This window comes from Silurus aristotelis (assembly GCF_946808225.1).
Source record: "Silurus aristotelis genome assembly, chromosome: 12".
In the NCBI taxonomy this organism is placed as follows: Eukaryota; Metazoa; Chordata; class Actinopteri; order Siluriformes; family Siluridae; genus Silurus; species Silurus aristotelis.
Genome location: NC_139585.1, coordinates 6,300,981 through 6,315,594, shown reverse-complemented (window position 1 = coordinate 6,315,594; position 14,614 = coordinate 6,300,981). Strand labels below are relative to the sequence as shown.

The window sequence follows — 14,614 nt, the reverse complement described above, 5'->3', positions numbered from 1 at the left end:
AATATGAATCCAGTAAAAGTAAAAGTGCTTCCTTTAAACTGTCACTTAACTAATAGTTCAAAATTATTTGCCTTTAAATGTACTTTCGTATCCAAGTACTATGACTTATTATGGCCATAATGTTTCTATTATTATTTTTATCACAAGACTTTTTGCTCAATTAACTCAGTTTGTGAAAAGATTCTTATGTTACTCTTACTTCCTAGTCCTGACCTAGTTCCTTGACCGTGGTTTAATGAAGTAATTGAGTAGTTTGAAAAAAAACCCCGATGGATTTGCAACGATGCCTCATGCAGCAACCCGGCAAGATGCAACCCTGGGGAATATCTTCCTCTGCTCAATGACTGCTTGGTGGTTTTGTTCTATTGGGTATAGTTTTGTCTGCTTGGAGTAGGTGCAGCTTCAAGGTCCAGATTTTTTTGAGCCCCTAACAATTGTCAATCTGGGGCCTTCAGCCCCTTTAAAGTCCATCTCTAATGGTTTTAAAAGTTGTGTAGCTTTTCACCAGATCAAGTGTAATCTACTGTCACTTTTACTGTTGTGGCAAGTTAAAGTATGTGCTATCATTTATTACTTTCAAAATGTCCTGCTTACTGTTAAACATGACACTGAACTGTATGTTGGTGCTAAGTAGATACCACCAAGCAGTAATCAAAAAAAGTTTAAAACAGAGTGCACTCTTTACCCTGATTGGTGGCTTGCTGTAAGCTTAACCAGTTATTTTTTTTTTATCCTCTTGTAAATAAAAGGGAACGACTGATTTAGTAAAATGTAGTTGAGTAAAAAGAGATATTTGACTTTGAAATGTAGTGAAGTTTAATTTTCTCCCCAAAATGGAAACACTTCAGTAAAGTACAGATACGCAAAAAAGCTACTTACCATAATTTCTGACTATTAAGCGCACCCACTGAATTTTACAAAGATGTTTATTTTGAACATAAATAAGTCGCACCTGTCTATAAGCTGCAGGTGTCTACATTGAAACTAATGAACTTTACACAGGCTTTAAGGAAAGACAGTGTCTGTTACAACGGCTTATATCTAAACAGTAGCCTACCAAGAAAGTCATTGTTCATTGTCTTCCTCCTTCCTTTCTTTCACAACAATTACTCTCGAGAGTTTATCTTTCGGCATCGTCGTGCGTTTAAAAATCACCATCGGTGAAACTTTTCTCCCGATGCCGTGCAGCTCAGAACACATGTGAAGTGCGTTTTTTTCATGCCCGTTTTTTTTCAACGTGACGAATGATTCGCATTTCCTGTTGACAGTCCGAGTGAGCGGCAGGTCAAACGTCAGAGGAACATCATCCATATTTATGATGTGGTGCGGCCCGATTCAGTGGGAGCGCATCTGATTTTATAAAGTGTTTTATTGGTTCACCTGAACCTGTTCGGCAATTTAATTGGTCTAATGTTATGGGGTTTATTTTTTTGGCATGAAGCTTGTGAAACCGGGAAAAACCCAGGAAAAATCCATAAATTAGCCACTTCATTGTTTAAGCCGCGGGGTTCAAAGCGTGGGAGAAATGTAGCGGCTTATAGTCCGGAAAATACGGTACTTACAGTAATAAATTACATTTACTTCGTTACTGTCCACCACGGTGATAAAGAGTGCTTATTTGTGTTACTGTGGCCTCCCTGTCAGGTCTGACCTTTCATATTAATTAACATTATATTCCACTTGCAGTAGAATTACCTACTAAATGTTTTTAATGTTATTACGTGTAAACACTGGAGTTACTGGAGCTCTTTAACTATATATGCAGGATTTTACACATTGTGCTTGTTTAGACAATCGCGTAAAAGAACTGGTGTAAATATTTTCCTAATAAAGAGAACAGTAATGGTATTACCAACAAGTTGAAATCAGTGCACGCTTTGTTGCTGGATATTTTACACCTCAATGAGGGTTAGGTGGTCTGAACCCCAAAACAAAACAACTAAAAGTGGTCCTGTGGTCGGAAATGATGGTAAACAAAGATTCAATTAGATTCTATTCGATTCGATTCAATTCAATTCAATTCAGTTTTATTTTTTATAGCGATTTCCTGTACCTAAAACAGGAAAATCTGAAACCAAAACAATTTTTTAGGTTAAGGTCTTTAAAATGCTAGTTTATATTTGGCACTAAAATAAATTTCATGGATGCAGTCCCAATCTAATGTAGCTAAATTTTCAGTACAAGTAAAACTGAAGCCCTGATGCTAATTAAAAGCTGATTTAGGTCACAGATTATGTAAAAGCAGCTTGAATTAAGCTAATTACAAAACAACTATCATTGTTTACACCACAATTGAAACTGTGACAGATTTGCTTTTTCCTTTTTGTAGTCTGATTTAGCATTAATGTAATGATGAAGACACACCGGGGGGTTTGGGGTGATATGTCTGATTGACAGCCGTTACCAACTACAAATAAGCATGAGCAAATCACAAATTACTTCACTGCAATAATTAATTTATTCTCGGTTTTTGCTTAAAATCCACATCACCATTTAGTTCTTAACATGCATTTAGAACATGCATTAGCTTAATTCAAGCTGCTTTTACATAATCTGTGACCTAAATCAGCTTTTAATTAGCATCAGGGCTTCAGTTTTACTTGTACTGAAAATTTAGCTACATTAGATTGGGACTGCATCCATGAAATTTATTTTAGTGCCAAATATAAACTAGCATTTTAAAGACCTTAACCTAAAAAATTGTTCTGGTTTCATGTCAAACTTTATATTATTTGTCTGGAGAATTAAATTTGTTTCACTAAATTTGGAGTGTTTATTTTTTGTTTAACCTGTTCGAATGCATCCCCTCTTTTGGGAGTGAGTGAGTGCAGCATTGCTTCACATTGACTAGCTACACAGATTCTGAAGAACAGGCACTTTGGTGTTTAACCTATTAGCAAGGAGAATGAATACATCTTTGTCTTTTAGGGGTCATTCATTTGGTGTTTACCTTCAACTTTTTTTCATTATCTTTTAACAAGCCATTTTGACAACAAACTAATCTGACCAGAAACTGTATACATACATACATACATACATACATACATACATACATACATACATACATACATACAGTGTGGAAAATAAGTATTTGAACACCCTGCTATTTTGCAAGTTCTCCCACTTAGAAATCATGAAGGGGTCTGAAATTGTCATCGTAGGTGCATGTCCACTGTGAGAGACATAATCTAAAAAAAAAAAAAAAACAGAAATCACAATGTATGATTTTTAAACTATTTATTTGTATGATACAGCTGCAAATAAGTATTTGAACACCTGAGAAAGTCAATGTTAATATTTGGTACAGTAGCCTTTGTTTGCAATTACAGAGGTCAAACGTTTTCTGTAGTTTTTCACCAGGTTTGCACACACTGCAGGAGGGATTTTGGCCCACTCCTCCACACAGATCTTCTCTAGATCAGTCAGGTTTCTGGCCTGTCGCTGAGAAACACAGAGTTTGAGCTCCCTCCAAAGATTCTCTATTGGGTTTAGGTCTGGAGACTGTCTAGGCCATGCCAGAACCTTTATGTGCTTCTTACAGAGCCACTCATTGGTTATCCTGGCTGTGTGCTTCATGTCATTGTCATGTTGGAAGACCCAACCTCGACCCATCTTCAATGCTCTAACTGAGGGAAGGAGGTTGTTCCCCAAAATCTCACAATACATGGCCCCGGTCATCCTTTCCTTAATACAGTGCAGTCGCCCTGTCCCATGTGCAGAAAAACACCCCCAAAGCATGATGCTACCACCCCCATGCTTCACAGTAGGGATGGGGTTCTTGGGATGGTACTCATCATTCTTCTTCCTCCAAACACGTTTAGTGGAATTATGACCCAAAAGTTCTATTTTGGTCTAAATCTGACCACATGACTTTCTCCCATGACTCCTCTGAATCATCCAAATGGTCATTGGCAAACTTAAGACGAGCCTGGACATGTGCTGGTTTAAGCAGGGGAACCTTCCGTGCCATGCATGATTTCAAACCATGACGTCTTAGTGTATTACCAACAGTAACCTTGGAAACGGTGGTCCCAGCTCTTTTCAGGTCATTGACCAGCTCCTCCCGTGTAGTTCTGGGCTGATTTCTCACCTTTCTTAGGATCATTGAGACCCCACGAGGTGGGATCTTGCATGGAGCCCCAGTCCGAGGGAGATTGACAGTCATGTTTAGCTTCTTCCATTTTCTAATGATTGCTCCAACAGTGGACCTTTTTTCACCAAGCTGCTTGGCAATTTCCCCGTAGCCCTTTCCAGCCTTGTGGAGGTGTACAATTTTGTCTCTAGTGTCTTTGGACAGCTCTTTGGTCTTGGCCATGTTAGTAGTTGGATTCTTACTGATTGTATGGGGTGGACAGGTGTCTTTATGCAGCTAACGACCTCAAACAGGTGCATCTAATTTAGGATAATAAATGTAGTGGAGGTGGACATTTTAAAGGCAGACTAACAGGTCTTTGAGGGTCAGAATTCTAGCTGATAGACAGGTGTTCAAATACTTATTTGCAGCTGTATCATACAAATAATTAGTTTAAAAAGCATATATTGTGATTTCTGGATTTTTTTTTAGATTAAGTATCTTACAGTGGACATGCACCTATGATGACAATTTCAGACCCCTCCATGATTTTTTAAGTGGGAGAACTTGCAAAATAGCAGGGTGTTCAAATACTTATTTTCCTCACTGTACATACATATATATATATATATATATATATATATATATATATATATATATATATATATATATATATATATATATATATATATATATACATGCTTTGGAAAGGAAGATCCTGAATCTCCTGTTATAGAGCTCTGATCTCATTCCTACTGAACATCTTTGACATGAATTGGAACACTGACTGCACCCCAGGCCTCCTCACCCTCACCTACATCAGTACCTGTCTTTTGGTTTTACACTTGTGGCTGAGCAAATTGGGACCAAATGTGGAATGCAATGTTCATAAATCACATACTGTACTTATGACCAGGTGACCCAATACTTTTGAAAATATAGTGTATACAGTAATCCCCTTGTTTATCGGGTAATTGCGGATAGCATGATAGACCAAAAAAAAGAGCAACGTACAGAAATTACTTGAATAACTCTTGAATTCTACAAGGCAAACTTAGAAAGTGGTAATTTAAGTGTTTACTCCGCGGTACAGACATCTAGGGGAAGTTCATTCCACCACCTCGGTGCCAGAACAGAGAAGAATACTTACCTCTCATTCTGAGAGAAGGTGGTATCAGTCGACTTATAGGCAATTATTATTTTTTTTGCAATAATGAAATTTATTAATATATATATAATTATTAATTATAAAATAAAGTAAAATGTTAGTACAGTACAGAAAGTAAAGAATACGATGACGTATCTTTAAGTCCGCCTCTTTTTGACGTCATAGGGCACTTTAACCAATAAACAAGCAGAGAAACTACGCATGGCTACAATACTACAGAACTATATACTCTACAGTACATGTACTGACTATAAATGTGATACAGTGCACTGTATTTACAAGGAATTCATCTCGCTATATTCTTGCAAATGTTTTCTGTGTGTGTTTCAAGTGTGTGGGAGGATGATTTACGGCTTAAACAATAAAAAAAAAAGCATTTTGGGGGGGGCGGTTGTTTATGGCGGTTTTTCGTTTATCACAGGCAGTTTTGGAATGTAACGAGGAATTACTGTGTGTGTTTTTAGAATGGTAGAGAATAGCAAAAGAGTATATATATATATATATATATATATATATATATATATATATATATATATATATATATATATATATATATATATATATATATATATATACTTTTTTGCTATTCTCTACTATTCTATCCATACATATATTTCATTGTATAAATGAATTGTCTTTGTTGTTGGTTTGCTAGTTTGATAGCAACCACTTGTGGTTATGTTTTTAGGATCACTAACTGGTTCATAATTTTAAACCTCTCACAGATAAACTCTAGTTGACTGTCAATATTTTAGAATGATTTTAAAATGCACAATGTGTGTTTTTTGCACTCAGATGCAGCCGAATTTCTGTTTTCTCATTATCACATTGTAAACCTTTACAGTAATCTAGGCCCAATTTAAAGGTTGAAGTCTAGAGTTACTCACATAGCACCACCTATAATTTCAATAGTCTGTGCATTACAAATAACAAGTTTGTTAGACAAATTGTGCTATGTTTTGTGTGTGTGTGTGTGTGTGTGTGTGTGTTTGTGGTTGTGTCAGCATTATGCACATCTAAAAAAGAAAATCGTGTTGCTCTTTGTATGACACACCTTCTTTTCAACACAGGAAATAGAAACATTTCCTCTATTTGTCACTGAAATGTTTTAGGAGAACAATGAATACCAAAGGCACTGTTAAAATCCTATTTCTCTGCTTTCTTACTCTATTTTCCTCCACAGGTATGTTATGAATTAATCAGTATCTATTTTTAATCTTCAGCTCAGTACACATGTTCAAATTGATATATTTTTTGCTCCAAATTGTCTTTATTTGTACTGAACGTATGACCACAGTGATTTGCGTATGTAAATATGCATTGCGACAATTTAATTTAATATAAAGTTTGTTTTTTTAGAAAAAATAAGTTATTTAGTTTTACAGTTTTTTTAGCATCAGTCGGTTTTTCTTTCATATTTTGTTTTCTGTCCATGAGATTGTGATAATTGTTTCTCAGTCAATACTTAATTTTTCTAGTTTCTAGTATTTTTATTTTCTAAAATAAATAGTAAAGTTTATCTGTACATTTGAAGTGGATTTGATCACAGCTTTAAAATGACTTTACAATTATTTGTCCACAGACTGTACCGAATGTCACAATGTATTAGAAGGGGACGATATCACATTTGGACTGGCTAATGGTAATAAGGAACTTGCTAATAATGATCGATTCACTGTAAAAAAAGATAATACAATTGTAGTCCCTAAAAGGAACCGTAATGAAAAGGGACCAGGGATTGTGGAAGGTAATTCCCTGAAGTTCCAGGCTGTGAAAATGAGTGCTTCTGGAAAATACACCATTGAGGTTTATGACGATAGGGGCACCAACAAAATATTATACTCCAAAACCGTCTGTGTTTATGGTATGACATTTAAAATTATAAATGCTTTTTTATTGCAAATATATATATTACTTTTTTAAGGTTCTCAGGATGTAAATTTAAATACTGTATTTTACAAAATATTTGCTATTGAAACTACATGCATATTACATTATTTATAATACAGAATAAATTGCGAATATACTTGATTCTGTACTTTCACATTTACCAGCAAAAGTCCAGAAGCCAATATTGAATATTACATGCTTGGAGACAAAAGTTGCCATCAGATGCGAGGTTAAAGGTAACAGCGTAACATTTGAGAAATGGCACAAAAATGGAAAAGAATTCAAGAAAGAAATAAACTTTACTACAACTTTTGAGGATACAGCAGAGTACACCTGTACTGCAAAAAATCCTGTACATACCAACACAAGTGAACCATTGCGAGTAGCATGTAAGTTTTTTTCGTGCTATTAATTTTATATATTGATGATATATGAATATGTTAAACAATCATATGAAAGATGATTTATAATTTTGTTTAGGTGCTATGAAACTCTTTGGCTTTGACTTCTGGATCATGGTGGGGATCTTAGCTGGTGGTGGATCTCTCGTACTGTTTCTGGTACTGTTGATGGTGATTTGTTCCTGCCGTGCCTGTAAACGAAAAGAGAAACAGCAGCGCGGTAAGGGCAGATAAGATGTTATCAAATGCATTTTATGTGGAAAAATCTTAAAAATAAGAATTAATAATTGATACACATTATTATTAAATAAAACACTTTTTCCGGCTGCTATTTTCGGGTCATGGTTCTAAAGCAAGTCTTACAACATCAAATCACATTAGTGCTTACAATAAATAGCTGGAAACAGCTGCTTTGAGAGTAAAACTGTTACATGTGTCCTGCTTTAAAGGTGCATTAGACAAACTTCTATCCAAAATTTGTCAAGATTTGATCGGTTTTGTAGGTGAAATTCAACAACACTCTTTTTTTCACCTCACCTACCACTCTAACAAACTCCACCCTCTGAGTCTATGAGAGCCAGTGAAGTTCGAATTTTCAAGTCATGACATCTTTATGATAATTCAGCATAAGAGCTTTTCTCTTTTTAAATTGGTTATTGCAAAATATAGTTACTTTCCACACTGCCTACACTCACTGGTCATTCATGCAGTTATGTTATGATCAGACATGCATGCAGTTATGTGACCAGAATTACTTTTCTTGTGCTATTGTTGTCAGTGTAGGATGGGCTGGTTTAGATTTGAATATTGTGCGTACAATGTTTGCACAGAAGTGTGTGGAGGGAAAAAGAGAACAGACAAAATCAGTATTGTAGTTGAAAACAGCTTGCTGATTGTTGAACCTTTGTTTTTCAATGTGTTCTTTTTCTTGTTCTTGTTCTTGTAGTCTATCTACCTATCTTAATGTTTGGCATGTTTTCTGAGATGCTTATGAATGTATTATGTACAGTATTTTTATTTAATTATTCATTTATTTTCTAATTCTAATAGGTATGAACTGATATGATATAAAAGAGGATTTACCACAGGATTGGCATATATGTTTATTTATTTTTTTACTAAAAAAGAAAGCTAGTAATCAGATAGCTTCAAATGGAAGCATAGAGATATAGAGATAATATAGAGAGAAGTACTGGGTAGGAAAAGAACAGAAGATTTGATTATAAGGCTTTATTTTTCTGGTAATAACTTATAATCATTTTCAGTTCAGTGGTTCTAAAGTTATTTTATAAGAAAAGTAGTAACATAGCAACAGCTTCATGGTGGATTTTTAAATAGCGCATGCTATGTACATACTATACCTAAAATGCATGAGCATGCCAGAATCGATTTAACCTGTAAAGGGAGAAAAACAATCACGATTTGATTTAGTATATTTTCCATCCCGGTTACGACTGCTGACTGTGTTGTTTTTTAAAAGTGATTCTGATTAACATCAAACAGCGCGCAAAGGCATTGATATTATCCAGCCTTTCAGCTCTGTCGAGATGTAAACCCGTATAGCTTGGCGTACAATGACAATCTGCTACGCTATATATATATATATATATATATATACACTATATATATATAGTGTCAGACCATGTCAGCATGTTCAGCTATGTTTTTCACAGCTTATGGTCTAAAGTCTTTTTTAGGCAATGGTCTATTTTTTTTCTTGCCAGACCACATCAAATAAAACGGAGAGCTGTATTTAGCCTTTAGATAAGAACATGTGATATATAAAATGACTGACAGGAGGCCAGCGTAAACTTCTGCAACACAATTTTCCAAAACATGCTGAGGCCATGGTTTTAACAAGTATTATTATAATTTTAGCATGTTCTACAACTATTCTACAAATGTATAAGTAAGAAAAAAAAGACTGGCACATATAACTTGCAAAGTTTGTGAGAAAAAAACATGCTGGCCTACTTTATGCCTACTCTCTGATCTACTTTCAAGAGGCTTTTCTTCTTAAAAAAAAAAAAAAAAAGGCTGTTTGGTTTTTTTTTTTTATATCAAGTCAGCAGGTGTGTAAAGCAGCTGAAGGGTGCCAAACTGTTAATATTTGGGATGTGATGAAAATATGCCAGTTTTCTACTTTCGAAAAAAACAAATTTCATGCAGAAAAATGACAAAACAGATAAAGATATTAATTACACAATAATCGCCTGGTCTTTTGAATAAACTTTGAATTAACTTAACGTAATACTTGGATCTTGCTTAAAAATGTGCTTTAAAATGTGATCTTAAGGTTTTTATGTCAAAATTTCAGATAAACAATTTCCTAGATGTGCTGTAGCTGACATCCTCGTGTTATTGAGAGAAAGTCATTTATACGGAAATAATGATCAGGATAATATTGTGTATTACTTTTGGGTGGTTTATATTTCTATCATCTTGGAATCCATGCATGAAAGAGTTAAGTAATTATATGCATAAATAATTGGCCATTAGGATACCAGTTCATTTTCATGAACATTGAAAACTCAAGGAAAGTAATATATATGTCAAGTTATTATGTTTATAAGCACTTTTCGTAATGGACATGGTCTCAAAACAGCTTTACATAATTTAAGAATTAAAGTGAATGATGTGTATTTATCCCTTGATTCAAAGCAATTGATTCTGTGTTACCCAAATGTTGATTGGGTTCACTTTTTTCTTGTTCCTCTAAAATCTTCCTCTTGATGTACTCTTAGGGAGTTTTTTCTTGACATTGTTTCATATAGTGATACTTTTATTCATTTATAATTTCAATCTTGTATCTATTATTACTGTACTACTATTGTATTTCATATATATATATATACTGTATATAATAATAATTTTAAAAAATCCTCTGTTCTTTCCCAGATGAAGAAGAGTTGAGACTGAACTACCATAATCTCTCTCAATCTCAACAAAAATCTAAGCAAACAGCAAGAGGTCAGCCGGCACCTCCTGAACCCTACGATGATGTTTCTGCCCAGGACATCCCGAGTCAGGCTCAACCCAAGCCCAGGAGCCAGCCACGTGGCCGTCCTCCACCGCCTCCAATAGATGATGATGAGGAACAACCTCCCCCTTTACCCCAACCTAGAAAAAATGCCCAGGTCAAAAGGCATGAAGAACCATAGCGATAGACGAGAGAGTACACCAGCAAGGTAAAATGATCAAATTATATTTATATTAGATGTAAGAATATTTGTAAAGGGAATATGAGTAATAATTAATGTAACTAACATACATTCCGCACTTTTTTATACGCATGTGTTTGCTTTGCATATATACATACATAATTGCATTTAATAGAATATAGAAGAACTGGGTCGGCTATTAGATATACAAAATGATGCACATCATCAGATGTCTTATTTGTCACAAGAAATATTTAGTACATACACAATTTGGCTAGGTCTAATTCCTGGTGTAACATGATTTGTGTATATGATAGACCAGTGAACCAAAAACTAAAACAAAATCACTTTTCTTTTCTTAAAATAACCACAAACCTTAGTGCACTCCTCATGCTGCAGCATCCTAAGAAACCAACTGATGATGATTTCTTTTTTTCACGTCTCAACTAACTAATGCAACGCTTTGTTTTTGAATAAACCAAAAACCACAATAGACAGAATACAACTAGCCAAGATGCTGCAGTCGAGAGTATCGACATTTACAACTAGATAGAAACTTGCACCTCTTTCATTTTCTTTACAATAGCTGTCTAGTTCTTATATTTTTGCTTATTACCATCTTGTGAAGTTTTCTAAAGGTTAACGTTTCTATGCTTGTCTTAAGAACTGTTTTTTTTTTTTTTTTTTTTTGGGGGGGGGGGGGGGGGGGGGGGGGGGTTTAAGGTCACACTCTGGCTTGCGGCAGCACCTGAACCAGCTTTCTGTTACTATGCAACGAAGATGCACATGATTAACCGTACTGATATCCAGCAAATACACATCAGGACAATAATCATTTTAGAAGAACATCTTATTTTATTTAAAATGTTTAAAACATTGTTCACCCCCCCCCCCTCATATTTATAACCCCTTTCTTTGATTCCTTTCTATTAACTATTTCTGTTTTGATTCTTATTCATTCTTATTACTTCAAAATCTTACATTTAACAGAAACTACACAATGTGCTGAGATTGGATCTTTTGCAATAATGGTAGCTGTGGAAGCACATTGTTTCAAAAGCACATAGTAAGAACCCACTCAATGACACTTAGTCAGGTCTGTTCTTTTCTTATCGCTGCCTGCATATTTCCTGTGTGTAGCTGATATAAGAGTTTTTTTTTTTTTTCACACATCATGTCAAACACCAGTTTTTTCCCATTTTCTTGACAACAAATCAGATGTGCCAGTAAAGCTCTTTGACGTGTTTTCGCTCCTGGCCACGGTTGAAAATGTCAAAATTTGAAACTTTTAATTGTCTAAACAATCAAAACTGACATCATTCTTAGATTTATTACTCTGTATTATAAACTTATATTATTAATCGATATATGGTAGGATGTTTTTGTTGTTATCATTTGAATCTGAAATTTGAAGTGTATATATGATTATGGTCCTCATGTGTAAAATTCGATTTACCTAATTAAATAAATAAATGTATTAAATTACTGGAATCCTTTCATTTAATTTATATAAAATTACTTTTGTTATGAGTTAGATGCTCCAACACTCCACCCCCCTTTTTTTTATTTTTTATTTTTATTTTGTTTGGTGGAAAATGTATAATTATATTTATATATTATATTTATTTTTATTTTTATAATTAAGTTTGGGCGTGGTGTTATACTAAAAAAATAGTTTTTTCATCTCTTACCTCTTTGCCACTTTTTTTTTTAGGTTTATTTTGTGATATTCTACATACAGAAACCCAACAGTCAACATTTTTGTAAGCGAAAATACCATTTATTTTGTTTATACTGATATCTGATATGCATTTTGAAAAGCAGTTTGCGATTTTGAGAATCTTAAGAATGCTAAAATGAAAAGTGTCCTATAAATAGATATCTTCCTTCTTCCTCTTCTTCTTTTTCATTTATTTATTAATATTCAGCTTACTAGGCCTATGCCTGATGCTTTGGTTGTGTTAAGTTTTCATTATCAGAACACAGACAGTATATTCCTTCTTTACAGAGTGTATAACCTTTTTATATCTTAATCAGATATGATTTTAATTTGAAGCATGTAAAAAAAAAAAAAACAATCCCATGTATAATTTCTGTTGAGTTTTCATTAAGAGCATGTATCAGCAAACCATTATCAAATAGAGAACCTGTATTTGAAGTTAACATTTTTCTTTGACTGGGAACTTCCTGTGACCACCCACACAGGAAGTGTTAAACATACTAGCAAAAAAATGCAACATACATTTCCAGCACTTCAGTCCTATGTGTGAAGACCACCTTATATCTGTGCTGCTATAGAGCCCCATCGGAAAGAAATTTTAATTGCATGCGAGAGCCATGGCTTAACATAAAGAAAATATATAATAATAACCTATAATAGTACACTGGTAGTTAGGATTGAAAGTTAATTCTTAAATATAAGCACTAATTTGTAGCATTTCTTTTTTTCGACATCCAAAGATTACACTCATATGTTTTTGTTGAATATTCTATTCCAAAAACATGGGAATTAATACCAAAATTAAGCCCTTCCACTGACTTCTGATCATACACCATTCTTCTGTGAAGTCTTTACACAAAATTTTGAGATGTGAATTTTGGGGATTTGTGTTCATTTAGCTAAAATAAAATGGATTGGATTATAGGCTGTGTTCTGAGAGATTTTAGTTCTTTTAAGACAAACCATGTCTTCATGCAGCTGCTTTATGCACAAGGCTGGAACAGGTTTGGACTGCTTAGTTCCAGTTAAAGTCAATTTACGTAGAAACTAAAAAACATTTAGTTCTCATGAGCCATGAAAATGTGAGACACTATGTATAAATGGTATATAAACAATATGTGGCCCAATAGACTCCTGATCATAAGTTCAAATCCCAGCACCACCCAGCTACTGTTTCTGGGACCTTGAGTAAGGTATTTAACCCTCAACTGCTCAGATACAATTGCAACTCTGGATAAGGGTTTCTTGTCAAATAGCATCATTTCTTATGCGCTGTATAACCAGGTAGTCAGACTTACATCAATAAATACAGTGATAATGACTGATAACCAAAAGCTGGAGTTGGCAAAAACATAAAATATTTCACAATGCTATATTCTTCTTTTAGCTCCAAGTAGCTCTTACAGCAATGTAGCTTAAACATGCGGGGTACAATAAAGCATTGTATCCGGTATAAATTTATTGTTAGATGCTGTGTGCTTGCAGACAACGGATGGGGGAGAAAAACATGTTGAAAAAAAAAAGACTTCCTTTCCACTCTTTTTTTCTCACAACCACTTGACTCACAAGTCACTCACAATTTTTCCAGTGACAGAAACAAAAATTAAAACAAACTGAAAAGGTGTCAGCAGAGGAGGTTTCTTTGCATGCTAATGTCAGTGTAGCATACTTGTTTGCGAAAATGATGTAAACGTACGTGGTTTGTGCTCATTTCAAGAGCCGTTGTCACTAATGAACCAATTCTTTGGTTTCTTCTGGGTTTTCCAGTTTTCTCCACCGTTCCAAAAGCCTCCCAGTTAAAACATTGGGTCGACTGACTTATGATATGTTGGCAGACACCCTTATCCAGAGCAGCATACAATTTTCTAAATTTTATACAGAACTGTTGAGGATGAAGGACCTGGGCTGAGGTCTATGGTGGTGCTGGGATTTGAACTGAAATTTAACATTGGTGGTTACACTGAGCTACCACATCCCTACTCTGAATTTCCTCTAGTTGTGAGGAAGTGTATGACTGTGTGCTTTCCCACTTAATGTGCAGTGTTCTTTGGGGTCCACTGAATCCACTATGACCTCAACATAAAGATTACAAAATGTGAGTGAGTAAAGCATGACAATGAAAGAACAAAATAACTAAAACCTCTATACTGTATAAAACATTTAAGTATGCATCCATGTTGTCTCTTGTATTTGAATAATGTC

General features: G+C 34.6%; 1 protein-coding gene across 2 annotated transcripts; it reads left to right on the top strand.

Moving 5' to 3' along the window:
- Nucleotides 1-6,298: 6,298 nt before the first annotated feature.
- Nucleotides 6,299-12,539, top strand: cd2 (CD2 molecule). 2 transcript variants are annotated; one of them, XM_083557040.1, is made up of 6 exons: nt 6,299-6,423; nt 6,823-7,104; nt 7,295-7,519; nt 7,611-7,751; nt 10,430-10,719; nt 12,407-12,539. In XM_083557040.1, exons 1-5 carry the CDS (start codon nt 6,360-6,362, stop codon nt 10,690-10,692), a joined length of 975 nt encoding a protein of 324 aa, XP_083413166.1. In that variant the 5' UTR covers nt 6,299-6,359; the 3' UTR covers nt 10,693-10,719; nt 12,407-12,539. The 2 variants fall into 2 exon arrangements, with proteins under 2 accessions (XP_083413166.1, XP_083413165.1); XM_083557039.1 differs by lacking the exon at nt 12,407-12,539 and adding an exon at nt 11,416-12,177.
- The last annotated feature ends 2,075 nt before the right edge of the window (nt 12,540-14,614 follow it).

Excerpts from the sequence above, each read along its gene's own strand:
- cd2 (XM_083557040.1), top strand. The coding sequence starts at position 6,360 with ATGAATACCAAAGGCACTGTTAAAATCCTATTTCTCTGCTTTCTTACT. Across the intron at positions 7,105-7,294 it reads CAAAACCGTCTGTGTTTATG|CAAAAGTCCAGAAGCCAATA; the intron begins GTATGACATTTA and ends CACATTTACCAG. Across the intron at positions 7,752-10,429 it reads AAAAGAGAAACAGCAGCGCG|ATGAAGAAGAGTTGAGACTG; the intron begins GTAAGGGCAGAT and ends GTTCTTTCCCAG.